This window comes from Scyliorhinus torazame, chromosome 21 (assembly GCF_047496885.1).
Source record: "Scyliorhinus torazame isolate Kashiwa2021f chromosome 21, sScyTor2.1, whole genome shotgun sequence".
Lineage (NCBI taxonomy): Eukaryota > Metazoa > Chordata > Chondrichthyes > Carcharhiniformes > Scyliorhinidae > Scyliorhinus > Scyliorhinus torazame.
Genome location: NC_092727.1, coordinates 66,534,207 through 66,553,706, shown reverse-complemented (window position 1 = coordinate 66,553,706; position 19,500 = coordinate 66,534,207). Strand labels below are relative to the sequence as shown.

General features: G+C 46.3%; 1 protein-coding gene across 1 annotated transcript in view; it reads left to right on the top strand.

Annotated features, from left to right (window-relative positions):
* LOC140398329 (parathyroid hormone/parathyroid hormone-related peptide receptor-like) overlaps nucleotides 1-19,500 on the top strand; it is a 275,848-nt gene that overhangs the window by 75,709 nt on the left and 180,639 nt on the right. Inside the window, exons 5-6 of the mRNA XM_072486901.1 lie at nucleotides 6,742-6,925; nucleotides 15,113-15,266. Of these exons, the coding sequence (XP_072343002.1) occupies nucleotides 6,742-6,925; nucleotides 15,113-15,266 (338 nt within the window). The remainder of the gene's footprint in view (nucleotides 1-6,741; nucleotides 6,926-15,112; nucleotides 15,267-19,500) is intronic.

Here is a 19,500-nt window from a genome sequence, read left to right as displayed (position 1 = left end):
TTCCAGATGCTCAGAAATCCTATCCTTCAGTACCCTTTCCATTACTTTGCCTACCACCGAAGTAAGACTAACTGGCCTGTAATTCCCAGGGTTATCCCTAGTTCCTTTTTTGAACAGGGGCACGACATTCGCCACTCTCCAATCCCCTGGTACCACCCCTGTTGACAGTGAGGATGAAAAGATAATTGCCAACGGCTCTGCAATTTCATCTCTTGCTTCCCATAGAATCCTTGGATATATGCCGTCAGGCCCGGGGGACTTGTCTATCCTCAAGTTTTTCAAAATGCCCAACACATCTTCCTTCCTAACAAGTATTTCCTCGAGCTTACCAATCTGTTTCACACTGTCCTCTCCAACAATATCGCCCCTCTCATTTGTAAGTACAGAAGAAAAGTACTCATTCAAGACCTCTCCTATCTCTTCAGACTCAATACACAATCTCCCGCTACTGTCCTTGATCGGACCTACCCTCGCTCTAGTCATTCTCATATTTCTCACATATGTGTAAAAGGCCTTGGGGTTTTCCTTGACCCTACCTGCCAAAGATTGTTCATGCCCTCTCTTAGCTCTCCTAATCCCTTTCTTCAGTTCCCTCCTGGCTATCTTGTATCCCTCCAATGCCCTGTCTGAACCTTGTTTCCTCAGCCTTACATAAGTCACCTTTTTCCTCTTAACACGACATTCAACCTCTCTTGTCAACCATGGTTCCCTCACTCGACCATCTCTTCCCTGCCTGACAGGGACATACATATCAAGGACACGTAGCACCTGTTCCTTGAACAAGTTCCACATTTCACTTGTGTCCTTCCCTGCCAGCCTATGTTCCCAACTTATGCACTTCAATTCTTGTCTGACAACATCGTATTTACCCTTCCCCCAATTGTAAACCTTGCCCTGTTGCACGTACCTATCCCTCTCCATTACTAAAGTGTAAGTCACAGAATTGTGGTCACTATCTCCAAAATGCTCCCCCACTAACAAATCTACCACTTGCCCTGGTTCATTACCCAGTACTAAATCCAATATTGCCCCTCCTCTGGTCGGACAATCTACATACTGTGTTAGAAAAGCTTCCTGGACACACTGCACAAACACCACCCCATCCAAACTATTTGATCTAAAGAGTTTCCACTCAATATTTGGGAAGTTAAAGTCGCCCATGACTACTACCCTATGACTTCTGCACCTTTCCAAAATCTGTTTCCCAATCTGTTCCTCCACATCTCTGCTACTATTGGGGGGCCTATAGAAAACTCCTAACAAGGTGACTGCTCCTTTCCTATTTCTGACTTCAACCCATACTACCTCAATAGGGTGATACTCCTCGAACTGCCTTTCTGCAGCTGTTATACTATCTCGAATTAATAATGCCACACCCCACCTCTTTTACCACCCTCCCTAATCTTATTGAAACATCTATAACCAGGGACCTCCAACAACCATTTCTGCCCCTCTTCTATCCACGTTTCCGTGATGGCCACCACATCGTAGTCCCAAGTACCGATCCATGCCTTAAGTTCACCCACCTTATTCCTGATGCTTCTTGCGTTGAAGTATACACACTTCAACCCATCTCCGTGCCTGCAAATACTCTCCTTTGTCAGTGTTCCCTTCCCCACTGCCTCATTACATGCTTTGGCGTCCTGAATATCGGCTACCTTAGTTGCTGGACTACAAATCCGGTTCCCATTCCCCAGCCAAATTAATTTAAACCCTCCCGAAGAGTACTAGCAAACCTCCCTCCCAGGATATTGGTGCCCCTCTGGTTCAGATGCAACCCGTCCTGCTTGTACAGGTCCCACCTTCCCCAGAATGCGCTCCAATCATCCAAATACCTGAAGCCCTCCCTCCTACACCATACCTGCAGCCACGTGTTCAACTGCACTCTCTCCCTATTCCTAGCCTGGCTATCACGTGGCACCGGCAACAAACCAGAGATGACAACTCTGTCTGTCCTGGCTTTCAACTTCCAGCCTAACTCCCTAAACTTGTTTATTACCTCCACACCCCTTTTCCTACCTATGTCGTTGGTACCAATGTGCACCACGACTTCTGGCTGCTCCCCCTCCCCCTTAAGGATCCTGAAGACATGATCCGAGACATCCCTGGCCCTGGCACCCGGGAGGCAACATACCTTCCGGGAGTCTCGCTCGCGACCACAGAATCTCCTATCTATTCCCCTAACCATTGAATCTCCTACAACTATTGCTTTTCTATTCTCCCCCCTTCCCTTCTGAGCCCCAGAGCCAGACTCAGTGCCAGAGACCTGGCCGCTAGGGCCTTCCCCCGGTAGGTCATCCCCCCCAACAGCATCCAAAACGGTATACTTGTTTTGAAGGGGAACGGCCACGAGGGATCCCTGCACTGTCTGCCTGTTTGTTTTTTTCCCCCTGACTGTAACCCAGCTATTCTTGTCCTGTACCTTGGGTGTGGTTACCTCCCTGTAACTCTTCTCAATCACCCCCTCTGCCTCCCGGATGATCCGAAGTTCATCCAGCTTCAGCTCCAGTTCCCTAACACGGTCTTTGAGGAGCTGAAGTTGGGTGCACTTCCCGCAGGTATAGTCAGTGGGAACACCGGTGGTATCCCTCACCACCCACATCCTACAGGAGGAGCATGTAACTGGCCTATCCTCCATCCCCTCTTACCTTACAGAATATAGCTGCTGTGTGGACTAACTAGATCTCCGCCCTCCGACTCTGCTCCCAGTCAGCTACACTTCCTGTAAACTCCTGGCTCTCTTCGCACTCTTTGCGGAAATGTCGGAAACAAAATGAAAGGAGCACCTTACTCCCTCCTCACCTAACTCCCTCGGTCACCAAACTCTCACTATCGCACTCAAAAAGCACCAAATTCAGCACTCCCTCGGTCACCAAACTCTCACTATCGCACTCAAAAAGCACCAAATTCAGCACTCCCTCGGTCACCAAACTCTCACTATCGCACTCAAAAAGCACCAAATTCAGCACTCCCTCGGTCACCAAACTCTCACTATCGCACTCAAAAAGCACCAAATTCAGCACTCCCTCGGTCACCAAACTCTCACTATCGCACTCAAAAAGCACCAAATTCAGCACTCAGTGCAAACAAAGTCTGCACTGTAGGGGATCACTTTCATACTGTGAATCTAGCCTCTGAAAAACTGGCCTAATCCAATTAACTAATTAACAAGCTCCAGCTGCAAGTGCCTAGAAGTAGAAGCCTGTTTAAAGCTGATTGAAAATTCACCTTCTTCTAAACCAAACAGCAACTTTTAAGTTAATTAACTCAATAAAAGAAAGACTAAACTTTAGATAAAAATGAAGCCTTATACTCCCTCGGTCACCAAACTCTCACTATCGCACTCAAAAAGCACCAAATTCAGCACTCAGTGCAAAACTGAGTGCCAGATTGGTGAAAAGGGCAACAAAATCAATTTTTGCACTCCGTGGGATACCTCTCAACGTTGTCTCTGACAATGGTCCGTGTTTCTCGAGTTGGGAGTGGGCACAGTTTGCAGAGCAATATCATTTCAATCATATTACATCTAAACCATATTACCCTCAATCAAATAGGAAAGCAGAGAAAGGAGTAGGGATAATAAAGAAGTTATTCCGCAAAGCGATTGATGATGGTCAAGACATATCATCACTGTTGTTAGTGTGCAGAGCGACACCACTGTCAACTAGACTATCACCTGCTCAGATGTTAATGGGTAGACGACTACGAACCACATTACCAGAGATCACCATTCCTGAAATGGATAATAAAGAGATACTCGAACGTTATCACAGCAATGAAAAGGAAACAAAAAGAGGACTGTGATAAACGAACCAAACCTCTGCCTGAACTTCGAGAAGGTGATTTTGTACGAAATCAGAATCCAGAAGAAGGATGGCAACGTGTTGCAAAAGTTCTGAAACAAGTAGCACCAAGGTCGTAGTTCGTAAAAACAGAACAGGGATCGCTGTTCAGGAGAAACACATGAGCATTGCTGCGTGTCAAGCATAAAGCTCAACCTCAACTTCCAAATGTTGTAGCGCCAGACAACATATTCACGGACATTGCCTTTCCAAATCTTTACTTAGCACAGACACAGCAAGAAGATGTGGCAGAGCAATCCAACACCTTGAACATTCCGTTGAGAAGATCTACAAGAGGAAGAAGAAGACTGCCAGAGAGACTTAATTTGTGATGACTGTATAATGAAACATTTGCTCATCTAAGTGATGTAACAGTTATTTACGAATTATTGTACAGGATTATAGCGAGTTTATGATAACTGGCTAATACTCAGAGTCACGCCTGAAATGTAATGGTTAAAGAAAATATCACAACCAATAATATAATATTTTTTTTACAAAGAAAGGGGGATGTGGTATTATCATAATTATCAGAACTGCAAGATTAAGGAAGTGTCGACAGTAGCCACTAGAGTGAGCTACAGTTACAACTATATAAGGCAGTAATGCTAAGCCTTGTGGGAGAGGTGTGTGCAGGACTTAGCTAGTGAGGTTCAGAAGTACAGATAGTGTAAGTGAGTATAGATCATAGTTTAAACCAGTAGTGAGATTAGCTGTAGATGAGTGTAGTTTCAATGTTATTAATGAACGGTGTATTCTTTAGGAGTACGTATTGAATCCAAGTTAGTAGTGTTAATAAATTTATAACTTTGTTTAAGTTAAAACTATTTTTGTGGTCTTTGTGAGCATTCCGCCAACCATCCTGAAATAAGCAACACAAAGAACACCACATTCCGCTATGAAGTGTCCGGGCATCGTGAGCTGCATGCATTGTTCATCGTGGGGGTGGGGGATGTTGCGGGGCGGGGGGTGGTGTGGCATGTATGGGGGGGGTAGGGGAGTATGGGGGAATGGGGAGATTCTGGAGGCCAGCGTGGGTAGCACTGCTGGACATGGGTTGGCCAGATTATGATACGGTGCTGGGAGGGGCAGTGCCAGGTACATCTCATAGGGGGGGGGCAGTGCCAACCCACCCATGTGGGTGGAGGTCATTGATCTTTTTATGGCACTGGGTTGCAGTCCTCCTGGTGACGCTCCCCGAGCTGACGGCTGCTAATTTCTCCCAGGCGGCACTGGCTGCCCTATGGTTGACCTTCCGAGCCCCTCAGGGGAACAGGGCAACCCGCCTGATCTCGGCTGTGTCCAAAAGCCTGGCCTGGCCAGGTTGGCATCCACGAATCGTGGGGCTGATCTCCTCGCTGGCATGGTTATGAGCTGTGTGAAGTTTGCTCTGCAGGATCGGTTTAGGTCTGCTCTCCCTTGTTAGCGGGGAACTGTCAGGCGCGGTCCCGGCAAATCATTTGTGGCCTTATTAAGTGGTCAAATTAAAGTTTGATCCTGGTGATGGCCTCGCCGGGCCGAGTGTCAGGAAGCTCAGGACAGTTCCCGCTCGCTACCACACTTAGAAACTTTTCCATTATATTGCGCCTACTGTGTCATATGTGAAATGAAATGAAAATCGCTTATTGTCACAAGTAGGCTTCAGATTAAGTTACTGTGAAAAGCCCCTAGTCACCAGATTCCGGCACCTGTTTGGGGAGGCTAGTATGGGGATTGAACCCCCGCTGCTGGCCTGCCTTGGTCTGCTTTAAAAGCCAGCTATTTAGCCCTGTGCTAAACCAGCCCCTGTATTTGGTACAGTAAGGGTTAAAATATGAAGATATGTAAAATATGTATTTGGTACAGTAAGGGTTAAAAACCTGGGTCAGTGTGTGCATGTGTGATGTTTTTAAAAATCCTGGTTTATAAGGCACCTTGGCTTTTTGGGAGCAAGGGGTGCATTTAAAACATTGTAAAAGTTTGGGGTAATGGATTTTTAAAAATTGGATTAATAAGATTCCTTGTGGAGTAGTTCATTTGAGACTTGTATTTTAGCAGGGCAAGATGAAGTAACTGTTGGGAGTACCAGGAATTTTGCAGAAAAGACTTTTAGACTAGGATGTGAATAGAAGTCAAGCATCTGCTCTTGATACAGTTTAGTTGAAGGTCTGTCTGTAGACAAACTAGCAGTTTATTTTCAAACAATTCAGAGTTTTAATGGCGTGGCTGGAAGGTGAGCTGAAAAAAACTGAGAAGCAGCTTCTCAAGAAATACAGCCAGAGTTTCTGCATTGTTCTGGCAGTGCCAGGTCTTTCTTTAAAGCAGTCAAAAAAATCTATCTTTCTCAAAGTGGAATATCCAGACATCTCTGTACAGAAAATATTGCTGAGTGCTAACTGTATTTAGGAGTGGATTGGGATCTGAGATGATTTTTTGTTTGAGTAGAAGTAAAGATAGCAGTTAAAGGTTAAGTGTCAGTGTATTGATGAACATTATTTGGGGGTAATTGTAAGCTATTTTCTTGTGTGATGTTAATGATATTTTAATACTGTGTTAGTAATAAAGTTTATTATGATCTCTGTTTTGTGTGAAATCACTCCTGGAGCGAGTTATCCTTTCCTCACAGTCTTGCAAAATTAAAATAAAATATTGGGATGTCTGTCCAGTATCCTAGCAACTGTTGGGGGCTGGTCCAGAATCATAATTGGATGTTGTAGTTTTATTGTATTCCTTGATATTAATTATGTTTGATTGCAGGCAAGTGGTGGACATTTATTGAGAACTGCCCCCTCTCACAGACAGAGATTGAAATTGTTGTTGTTTGGGTTAGGGGGTGCATGCTTGTATTGTGTAACTAAATATTAAAGTATTTAAAGATTGGACTGAGTTTGATCATGTGGTGCTTCTATCCTCCACACAGGCGCCTGCATTGTACCAGGAATTACATTCATGTACATCTCTTCACTTCCTTTGTGTGCCGGGCTGTCAGTATCTTTGTAAAAGATGCTGTGGTCTATTCAGACTTTACGCTGGACGAGCTGGAATTCAGAGTTGAAGATTTAATGGGTGATGTAACCGCTCTCCCCAAGGACAAGCACCAATTTGTAAGTGCAGCCACACACAGAGATCCTTCACGTTGGGTAATAAATAAATCTCTTATTTGTTGAATGTAGTCTTGTTCCATCAAGGAGTAATAGCATCCTCAGTCCATTAGGTTACAAAGGACGATTAAGGGATCGGAATTGTGAATCAATTAACACTGGGTATTGGGTGGCACGGTGGTGCAGTGGTTAGCTGGCTCACGGTACCAAGGACCTGGGTTCGATCCTGGCCCTGGGTCACTGTCCCTGTGGAGTTTGCACATTCTCCGCATGTCTGAATGGGTCTCACACCCACAACCTAAAGATGTGCAGGGTAGGTGGATTGGCCACGCTAAATTGCCCCTTAATTTGAAAAAAATATTGAATTGGGTACTCTAAATTTTTTTTTTTTTAATTAACACTGGGCATCAATTCAGACCAACATACTGAGTAAAATAAGAAGTCTTACAACACCCGGTTAAAGTCCAACAGGTTTATTTCAAACACTAGCTTTCGGAGCAGTGCTGTGACAATCACCAGGCAGGAATGTTCCCTTCCAGTCGGGGAACACTTCAGCAGTCAAGGGCATTCAGCCTCTGATCTCCGGGTAAGCGTTCTCCAAGGCGGCCTTCAGGACGCGCGACAACGCAGAATCGCCGAGCAGAAACTTATAGCCAAGTTCCGCACACATGACTGCGGCCTCAACCGGGACCTGGGATTCATGTCGCATTACATTCACCCCCCACCATCTGGCCTGGGCTTGCGAAATCCTGCCAACTGTCCTGGCTTGAGACAATTCACACCTCTTTAACCTGGGGTTACCCCTATCTCTGGGTATGTAAACACTTAATTACCTGCAAATGCTCGCATCCTAAGCATTGTCTTGCATCTTTGAATTTGTCTATATATATGTTTCTGGAACATACCTCTTCATTCACCTGAGGAAGGAGCAGTGCTCCGAAAGCTAGTGTTTGAAACAAAACTGTTGGACTTTAACCTGATGTTGTAAGACTTCTTTCTGTGCTCACCCCAGTCCAACGCCGGCATCTCCACATCACTGAGTAAAATGGCATGGGATTCGAAAAACGAGTAAAGTGCATTTGACTTGTAGAGATATGGGTGGGTATTGTGCCCATGCTGCTGATTTGAAAATCGAACTCTAGGAAACACATATTGGCAACTTGGGCAAACCTTCAGTAATTTTAATGATCAGAAGACCATGAGGTACTCAGGCCTAAATCTCTGACATGAACTGTCCCCAAGTACAAACCTGACCACCAGCAGCAGGAAACCTTACATATTAATACACCTCACCCCAAGTGGATGACACTAATTGCTTTCATGTAGTACAGTGTTGTGGTTTTCCTCTTTTCCACAAAATAATCGGAGGAATCTCAGGCACCGAATGATTGTTTATTGACCAACAGGTTGGGAGAGCACAACTTCAGAGAAAGACCTCCGGGGCTGAATCTGCCCAACGTATGAAATCAAGTACCATTTTTACAGTGCCGGATACTAGGCATAGATATTGTTTACATTTTACCATTATCTAGTTCAAACTTTACATTAAACAAATTGCATATGTGCACCCAGGCAGAGTGAGTGTTATCTACCTTTATCTACCCTTCATCTTGCTATGGATTCCTCCCTAACCTCCCTACTTGGTACCAGACCTGATAAATGTGTCTGGTCCTTAGGTCGAATTAGGAAAACACGTTGTTCAACTTTATCCTGACTATTTGTAGGTTGTATTTTAAGAACAAGCCATTAAGGTCACTGAAAACTGATTAACCGGAACACATTGCTTGTCTCTTATGCTGACTGCTGCAGAAGGTGCCAGGGCAACCTTAGTTGACATCTTTGTAAAATTGTCCTTAATTGCTTTAGCATACTGTACACTATCTCGTTTCAAAATCCCGAGGAATAATTATTAATTCCCCTAATTGATTGTTGTTAGTCAATCCTAAGAATTTGTCTCCCCACAACATGCAGTCATTAGAGTCTGGGATGCTAATTCAGGAAACACTAACTATTTGCTATTGGGAACGTAGGAAGGAATTAGGAGCAGAAGTAGGCAATTCAGCTCCTCGCGTCTGCTCCAACATTCAATCAGATCATAGCTGATCCCTTCTTGGTCTCAAATCCACCTTCCTACCTGTTCCCTTTTAACCTGCTCTTAAATCAGAAATATATTTATCTCCTTGAAACCATTTAATGACTCAGAGTCCACCGCAACTTGGGGCAGCGCATTCCGCAAATTCACCACCCTCTGCGAGAAGTAGTTCCTCCTCATCTCAGTTCTAAATCTACCGCCTCGCAACCTATGTCTGTGACCTTTCATTCTAGATTGACCTACAAGGGGGAACATTTGACCTACGTTTACTTTATCAATCCCTTTTAGTATTTTAGATAGGGGTATACCTCTATCAGATCCCCTCTCATTAATTTTATTTTTAGTAGTCTTTTGCTAAACCTTAAAGTTCTCCCAATCCTCCATCTTTGCAGTGTGGTATGCCCTAGTTTTTGCCTTTATGTCTTCCCTGACTTCCTTGTTTAGCCATGATACATTTTTCTCCCTTTTACAATTCCTCTTTCTCTTAGGAATATACTTTAATTGAGAGGTATTTAATATCTCCCTGAACATTCGCCGTTGTTCCTCAACTGTCCTACCCTTTGTTGTGTTATGAACTCTGGGATAACACAGGCTGCAACTGGATGCAGCTTTAACCAAAAGATACTCCAGACCTTGAATTAGTTCAATCTGATTTATTGAATCAATAGCACAGTTAGCACAGTTCTCTATGAGTTCGACTCTCTGCTAATCTAAGTGTGGTTACTCTGTCTGACTGAACCAGACTAGCTCTTAGCCACGTGCTGGAGGTGTGATGCTGTACATACACCCTGACTCACTCTGTAGATGTTCATCAGTGGAAAGAGGCGGAGTGTGAGTGCCTCGTGCCTTTAATAGTGAGATACCACCCCTGAGTGTCCTGCCTGCTCATTGGTCATGTCCAGTTCGCTGTGTTCAAAGAACAAAGAAATGTACAGCACAGGAACAGGCCCTTCGGCCCTCCAAGCCTGTGCCGACCATACTGCCCGACTAAACTACAATCTTCTACACTTCCTGGGTCCGTATCCTTCTATTCCCATCCTATTCATATATTTGTCAAGATGCCCCTTAAATGTCCCTATCGTCCCTGCTTCCACTACCTCCTCCGGTAGCGAGTTCCAGGTACCCACTACCCTCTGCGTAAAAAACTTGCCTCGTACATCTACTCTAAACCTTGCCCCTCTCACCTTAAACCTATGCCCCCTAGTAATTGACCCCTCTACCCTGGGGAAAAGCCTCTGACTATCCACTCTGTCTATGCCCCTCATAATTTTGTATACCTCTATCAGGTCGCCCCTCAACCTCCTTCGTTCCAGTGAGAACAAACCGAGTTTATTCAACCGCTCCTCATAGCTTATGCCCTCCATACCAGGCAACATTCTGGTAAATCTCTTCTGCACCCTCTCTAAAGCCTCCACATCCTTCTGGTAGTGTGGCGACCAGAATTGAACACTATACTCCAAGTGTGGCCTAACTAAGGTTCTATACAGCTGCAACATGACTTGCCAATTCTTATACTCAATGCCCCGGCCAATGAAGGCAAGCATGCCGTATGCCTTCTTGACTACCTTCTCCACCTGTGTTGCCCCTTTCAATGACCTGTGGACCTGTACTCCTAGATCTCTTTGACAAGATCATTAGCTGCCTGTCTGTATATCATTATCTGCATGTCTGCATATCATGACACCCTTAATTATTTGTGCCCACTCTACATGGGCCAACTCTTTCCTCGTGTCTGTATAATTACCTCTGCCCAACGCTGAAACTCTAGAATGATACTTGTCTTCTCTTGCTCAATCTGAATTTGAAATTCTAGCATGCTGTGATCACTCCTTCCAATAGATCCTTAACGACAAGACTATTTCTCAACCCTTCTTCGTTACAAAATACTAAATCTAAAATAGCCAGATGAACCTTGGGTTCTCAACATCAGTCTGTGCAGCAAAATATACCAGGCTCACTGCGTGATGTAGACCATCCCCCATTGTGCTTAAAATACCAGTGGCGGTGGCTATCAATTGGCCTTAAGGGCCTCAATATATCCAAGGCCTTTTCCGCATTCCCATAACACTTAAGTTGGGATGGGAGGGTAGGCCACCTTTTGGGGATTTTGTGCTCCCTTACCTTCAAAGCCACAGGCAGAGAAGTGTAAAATCCAGCCCTCCTGTCAAAGTTTTTTTCCAAAATGAAGATGGTATACTGAACTTCCCGAAAGGTTTGCCTGAGCAGTACTGATTTCCATCACCTAGGTTGATGATTTAGACACAGGTGTATAGGGTTCAGCATCTCCCCCATCAAATTCTGCTTTCTCAGATCTCAAATGGTCAATGTTCTGGCGAGGATAAAGAAAATGCTGCAAGGCACTTTGAAACTCTCCTTGAAGCCCGGCGTCATTGACATTAATGACTGCGAGGAGCTTCTTACCAATCCAGCATGGCAGCAGCTTGCTCATTGAGCTGCACCTTATTCAGTCACAGAGAAGAAAAGGAAGCAAATCCTGCACTTTGATTGCACCAGTTCATGGGATGTCCTGCCCCATGTGTACAAAGATCAGGGCTGGTTTAGCACAGTGGGCTAAACAGCTGGCTTGTAATGCAGAACAAGGCCAGCAGCGCGGGTTCAATTCCCCTACCAGCCTCCCCGAACAGGTGCCGGAATGTGGCGACTAGGGGCTTTTCACAGTAACTTCATTGAAGCCTACTTGCGACAATAAGCGATCATTATTATTATCTTTGGATCGAGAATCGGCCTGTTCAGTCACACGAAGACCCATGGCAGAAACTCACCATCCCAAGTTGACATCATCCTCCAATCGAGGGGCTGTTGGTAACAGCAGGACACAATTTCATAATTTGCAAATGGTGCAAAATTTGGAATTATTGTGAATTATGAAGAGCTGATTGTAGGACTTCAAAAGGACATAGACAGGCTGATAGAATAGCTGGCTGATGAAATGTAACACTGAGAAGTGTGAGGTGATACATTTTGGACAGAAGAAGAAGGGAAGGCAAAACAAAATAAAGAATGTAATTCTAAAGGGGGTACATGTACAGAGGGCCTGGGTGTATTTGTCCATAAATAAGTGAAAGTGTCAGTTAATAAATCCTAAGATTTATTTATAAAAGCAAGGAAGTTATGCTGAACCTTTCTAAAATACAGGTATCTCCTCAGCTGGAGTATTGTGTCCAGTTTTGGGTGGCACACTTTCGGAAGAATGTGCAGACACGATATATGTGTTCCGAGGATGAGGAACTTCAGTGATGAGGATAGATTGGAGAAGCTGCGACTGTTTTCCTTAGAGAAGAGAAGGTTGAGAGGGGATTTGATTGAGATGTTCAGAATCATGAAGAGTCCGGACAGATTAGGCAGGGAGGGGATCCGTTCTCATTGGTGGCAATGTCGATAACCAGAGGATGATGATTATTTTGGAATGGCAAAAGAACCACTAGCGACATGAGGAAAAACATCTTTACACAGCGAGTGGTTAGGATCTGGGATACACTTCAAAAGAGTGTGGTGGCAGAAGATTCAATCGTGGTTTTCAGAATTGGATAATTATCTAAAGAAAAGAATGGTGGGCCATTTGGAGTAAGGGTGTGAGAATGGGATGAGCAGAGTTCTACTTCCAGTGAACTATTATAGCCACAAAGAGCTGAATGGCTTCCTTCTGGACAGTAACAATTCTATAAACCAAATCCCGGGATAACAGTTTGAATCCTGATGGAGAGATCTGGTAAAAATTGGAAATAGTGGCCGGGAAGCAGCTGGAATGTCGTAACACTGGTTGATTAATATCCTCCAGGGAAGGGAACCTGTTACTGTGACCCCGGGGCCCCAGGCCCACAATAATTCCCCTGTGAAGTGGGCAATCAAGCCTTTCACATGGGCCCCCTAGGGATGGGCAGAAATGTCAAGCCTTCCGGAAAGTCCACATCCCAAGAATGATATTAATCTAATTTTGGATCGTAACTCCCACCCAGCGGTGGAAGGCCCTGGCCCACTGGAGTTTAAAATGCACTGACCTCCTCTGGAAACTTGTTTTCTAATCTCCACTCACTGGAGCTGTTTGGAGTCTGCAGTGAAAAGGTCTCTGCAGGACCCAGCACGATGTAACTCCAGTGCAGGACCCAGCGCGATGTAACTCCAGTGCAGGACCCAGCGCAATGTAACTCCAGTGCAGGACCCAGCACAGTGTAACTCCAGTGCAGGACCCAGCGCAATGTAACTCCAGTGCAGGACCCAGCGAGATGTAACTCCAGTGCAGGACCCAACGCAATGTAACTCCAGTGCAGGACCCAGCGCAATGTAACTCCAGTGCAGGACCCAGCACAATGTAACTCCAGTGCAGGACCCAGCACAATGTAACTCCAGTGCAGGTCCCAGCGCAATGTAACTCCAGTGCAGGACCCAGCACAGTGTAACTCCAGTGCAGGACCCAGCACAATGTAACTCCAGTGCAGGACCCAGCGAGATGTAACTCCAGTGCAGGACCCAGCGCAATGTAACTCCAGTGCAGGACCCAGCGAGATGTAACTCCAGTGCAGGACCCAACGCAATGTAACTCCAGTGCAGGACCCAGCGCAATGTAACTCCAGTGCAGGACCCAGCAAAATGTAACTCCAGTGCAGGACCCAGCACAATGTAACTCCAGTGCAGGACCCAGCACAATGTAACTCCAGTGCAGGTCCCAGCGCAATGTAACTCCAGTGCAGGACCCAGCACAGTGTAACTCCAGTGCAGGACCCAGCGCAATGTAACTCCAGTGCAGGACCCAGCAAGATGTAACTCCAGTGCAGGACCCAACGCAATGTAACTCCAGTGCAGGGCCCAGCGCAATGTAACTCCAGTGCAGGACCCAACGCAATGTAACTCCAGTGCAGGACCCAGCAAGATGTAACTCCAGTGCAGGACCCAACGCAATGTAACTCCAGTGCAGGGCCCAGCGCAATGTAACTCCAGTGCAGGACCCAGCGCAATGTAACTCCAGTGCAGGACCCAGCGCAATGTAACTCCAGTGCAGGACCCAGCACAATGTAACTCCAGCGCAGGACCCAGCGCGATGTAACTCCAGTGCAGGACCCAGCGCAGTGTAACTCCAGTGCAGGACCCAGCGCAATGTAACTCCAGTGCAGGACCCAGCGCAGTGTAACTCCAGTGCAGGACCCAGCACAATGTAACTCCAGTGCAGGACTCAGCACAGTGTAACTCCAGTGCAGGACCCAGCACAGTGTAACTCCAGTGCAGGACCCAGCGCAATGTAACTCCAGTGCAGGACCCAGCGCAATGTAACTCCAGTGCAGGACCCAGCGCAATTCAACTCCTGTGCAGGACCCAGACCAGTGTAACTCCAGTGCAGGACCCAGCGCAATGTAACTCCAGTGCAGGATCCAGCGCAATGTAACTCCAGTGCAGGACCCAGCGCAATGTAACTCCAGTGCAGGATCCAGCGCAATGTAACTCCAGTGCAGGACCCAGCGCAATGTAACTCCAGTGCAGGACCCAGCACAGTGTAACTCCAGTGCAGGACCCAGCGCAATGTAACTCCAGTGCAGGACCCAGCACAGTGTAACTCCAGTGCAGGACCCAGCACAGTGTAACTCCAGTGACCACAGGGAGGCCACACCCATTTGTTTTTCTATTTAAAGGTTTCTCAACATATTTTTTATTTATTGTGGGTATCACTGGCTAATTATTGCCCATCCCTCATTGCATCTGGACTGAGTGGCTTCCCCCTCTTTTTTTTATCCACACTGGCTGCAGTAAAGCAGGTAGATTTAAAGGGCCCAGGGGGAAGGTAAGTGTTCAGGTAAGTCAGTAAGGATTTGGTTGGTTAGAGGTGGGTGGGGAAGAGTCAAGTCTCTGGGGGAGGGTCTAGGTTTGCGTGGGAGAGGTTGGGGTGGTGGGGGGCTTTGATACAATTCTTGCTGAAAATGCACACACACTTTCTACCTGCCTGCCATACTGAGGGCTTAGTTGGCCACCTCGTCCCTGGAAAGTGTGCACCGTGCAACTGAATGTTTCTGCTAATGACACACACACACAGCACATCAGTATTGCGTCCAGTGTCTTTCCAGTGTGGTAACTGAACTGTTCATTTGCAGGCTGGTTGTAAAGTGGCAGTGACGATATTCCTGTACTTTCTCGCTACTAATTACTACTGGATCCTGGTGGAGGGCCTATACCTGCACAGTCTGATCTTCATGGCTTTCCGATCGGACAAGAAATATCTCTGGGCATTAACTCTGATTGGCTGGGGTAAGAATGGTGCACATCCTATCCTATGTACTTGTTGCTTGGTTAAGTGTCTGCCACTGATTGGTGTCTTCCTCTCAATGAATGCTAGGAGGAGAGGTTTGATTAGCTATGAGGAGAGGTTAGGTAAACTCAGTCTGTTTTCACTGGAACCACGGAAGTTGAGAGGCGACCTGCTAGAGGTCAGAGGACAAAGAACAAAGAAAAGTACAGCACAGGAACAGGCCCTTCGGCCCTCCAAGCCTGCGCCGACCATGCTGCCCGTCTAAACTAAAATCTTCTACGCTTCCGGGGTCCGCAGGTCTACAAGATTATGAGCGGCATGGACAGAGTGGATAGTCAGATGCTCTTTTCTCGGGTAGGAGAGTCCAGTACTAGGGGACATTGGTTTAAAGTGTGTGCCAAAAAAGTTTAGAACAGATGTGCGAGGCAAGTGTTTTACACAGAGGATGGTAAATATATGGAATACGCCACCTGGGGAGGTGATGGGAGCAGGTACGATAGTGACATTTAAGGGGCATCTAGACAAATATATGAATAGGGTGGGAATAGAGGGATACGGACTCCGTAAGTGCAGGCGATTTTAGTTTAGGCAGGTACCATGGTCGGCGCAGGCCTGGAGCCTGTTCCTGTGCTGTATTCTTTATTCTTGGGCGAAATTCTCCCCCAACGGCGCGATGTCCGCCGACTGGCGCCAAAGACGGCGCCAATCAGACGGGCATCGCGCCGACCCAAAGGTGCGGAATGCTCCGCATCTTTGGCGGCCTAGCCCCAACATTGAGGCCGCGCATGCGCCGCATTTCCGCGCCAGCTGGCGGAAATGGCGTTTGTTTCCCCGCCAGCTGGCGCGGAAATGCGGCGCATGCGCGGGAGCATCAGTGGCCGCTGACAGTTTCCCGGCGCATGCGCGGGAGCGTCAGCGGCCGCTGAAAGTTTCCCGCGCATGCGCAGTGGGGCGAGTCTCTTCCGCCTCCGCCATGGTGGAGGCCGTAGCGGAGGCAGAGGGAAAGAGTGCCCCCACGGCACAGGCCCACCCGCCGATCGGTGGGCCCCGATCGCGGGCCAGGCCACCGTGGGGGTAACCCCCGGGGTCAGATCGGAGCCATCCGGGCCGGAGAATTGAACGGGGGGTCTCGCCAACCGGCGCGGCCCGATTCCCGCCCCCGCCCAATCTCCGGTACCGGAGACTTCAGCGGGGGCGGGGGCGGGATTCACGGCGGCCAACGGCCATTCTCCGACCCGGCGGGGGGTCGGAGAATGACGCCCCTTGTTCTTGACGTCCTCATCCCTCAGCTCAATAATTCATCAAACAGTTGCACAATCTCAGAACACCACCCCATTGGCTTGACCCTAAATCATAGGATTCCCCGAATGGATCTGTCAAGCACATAAGGAGCAGGAGGAGGACATTCGGCCTTTGGAGCCTGCCCCACCATTCATCCATATTGATTTCATTGTGGCCAATTCCACTTTCTTGCCTGCTGCCGTAATCCTTGTAGATAAAAAATTCTGTCTAACTTAACCTTAAATATATTTACCAATCCACATCCACCCTCCACAGCTCTTTGGGATCGATAATCTGGAATATTAACAACCTTTGGGGAGAAGAAATTCCTCCTCATCACCCAGCTTAAATGGGAAAACCCTTATTTTGAAATTCACCTTCCCTAGTTCCAGATAATCCCACAAGGGGAAACATCCTCTCAGCATCCACTGTATCAAACCTCACAGGATCTCATATGTTTTAATAAGATTGCCTCTAAAGTCTATAGATCCATAGAATCCCTACAGTGTAGAAGGAGGCCATTTCCTGTTGCTGTGAGGCAGCAATGCTAACCACTGTGTCACACACAAGTATACTCCAATGAGTATAGGCCCAACCTGCTCAACGTTTCCTTGTAAGACACCTCCTTCATGCTGGGAATCGGCCTATGAACATTGTCTGAACTGCCTCCAATGCATATTTATCTTACTTAAATAAAGTGACCAAAACTTTGTCTTGTGCTCAAACTGTGGTCTCAACAATACCCTATACAGCTGTACATAAGAACATAAGAACTAGGAGCAGGAATAGGCCATCTGGCCCCTCAAGCCTGCTCCGCCATTCAATGAGATCATAGCTGATCTTTTGTGGACTCAGCTCCACTTTCCGGTCTGAACACCATAACCCTTAATCCCTTTATTCTTCAAAAAACAATCTTTCTTTATCTTAAAAACATTTAATGAAGGAGCCTCTACTGCTTCACTGGGCAAGGAATTCAATAGATTCACAACACTTTGGGTGAAGAAGTTCCTCCTAAACTCAGTCCTAAATCTACTTCCCCTTATTTTGAGGCTATGCCCCCTAGTTCTGCTTTCACCCGCCAGTGGAAACAACCTGCCCGCATCTATCCTATCTATTCCCTTCATAATCTTATATGTTTCTATAAGATACCCCCTCATCCTTCTAAATTCCAACAAGTACAGTCCCAGTCTACTCAACCTCTCCTCGTAATCCAACCCCTTCAGGTCTGGGATTAACCTAGTGAATCTCCTCTGCACACCCTCCAGTGCCAGTACATCCTTTCTCAAGTAAGGAGACCAAAACTGAACACAATCCTCCAGGTGTGGCCTCACTAACACCTTATACAATTGCAGCATAACCTCCCTAGTCTTAAACTCCATCCCTCTGGCAATGAAGGACAACATTCCATTTGCCTTCTTAATCACCTGTTGCACCTGTAAACCAACATTTTGCGACTCATGTACTAGCACACCCAGGTCTCTCTGCACAGCAGCATGTTTTAATATTTTATCATTTAAATAATAATCCCTTTTGCTGTTATTCCTACCAAAATGGATAATCTCACATTTGTCAACATTGTATTCCATCTGCCAGACCCTAGCCCATTCACTTAGCCTATCCAAATCCCTCTGCAGACTTCCAGTATCCTCTGCACTTTTTGCTTTACCACTCATCTTAGTGTCGTCTGCAAACTTGGACACATTGCCCTTGGTCCCCAACTCCAAATCATCGATGTAAATTGTGAACAGTTGTGGGCCCAACACTGATCCCTGAGGGACACCACTAGCTACTGATTGCCAACCAGAGAAACACCCATTAATCCCCACTCTTTGCTTTCTATTAATTAACTAATCCTCTATCCATGCTACTACTTTCCCCTTAATGCCATGCATCTTTATCTTATGCAACAACCTTTTGTGTGGCACCTTGTCAAAGGCTTTCTGGAAATCCAGATATATCACATCCATTGGCTCCCCATTATCTACCGCACTGTTAATGTCCTCAAAAAATTCCACTAAATTAGTTAGGCACGACCTGCCCTTTATGAACCCATGCTGCGTCTGCCCAATGGGACAATTTCCATCCAGATGCCTCGCTATTTCTTCCTTGATGATAGATTCCAGCATCTTCCCTACTACCGAAGTTAAGCTCACTGGCCTATAATTACCCGCTTTCTGCCTACCTCCTTTTTTAAACAGTGGTGCCACGTTTTCTAATTTCCAATCCGCCGGGACCACCCCAGAGTCTAGTGAATTTTGGTAAATTATCACTAGTGCATTTGCAATTTCCCTAGCCATCTCTTTTACCACTCTGGGATGCATTCCATCAGGTCCAGGAGACTTGTCTACCTTTAGCCCCATTAGCTTGCCCATCACTACCTCCTTGGTGATAACAATCCTCTCAAGGTCCTCACCTGTCTAAGCCTCATTTCCATCAGTCACTGGCATGTTATTTGTGTCTTCCACTGTGGAGACCAACCCAAAAAACCTGTTCAGTTCCTCAGCCATTTTCTCATCTCCCATTATTAAATCTCCCTTCTCATCCTCTAAAGGACCAATATTTACCTTAGCCACTCTTTTTTGTTTTATATATTTGTAGAAACTTTTACTATCTGTTTTAATATTCTGAGCAAGTTTACTCTCATAATCTATCTTACTCTTCTTTATAGCTTTTTTAGTAGCTTTCTGTTGCCCCCTAAAGATTTCCCAGTCCTCTAGTCTCCCACTGATCTTTGCTACTTTGTATGTTTTTTCCTTCAATTTGATACTCTCCCTTATTTCCTTAGATATCCACGGTCGATTTTCCCTCTTTTTACCGTCCTTCCTTTTTGTTAGTATAAACCTTTGCTGAGCACTGTGAAAAATCACTTGGAAGGTTCTCCACTGGTCCTCAACTGTTTCACCATGAAGTCTTTGTTCCCAGTCTACCTTAGCTAGTTCTTCTCTCATCCCA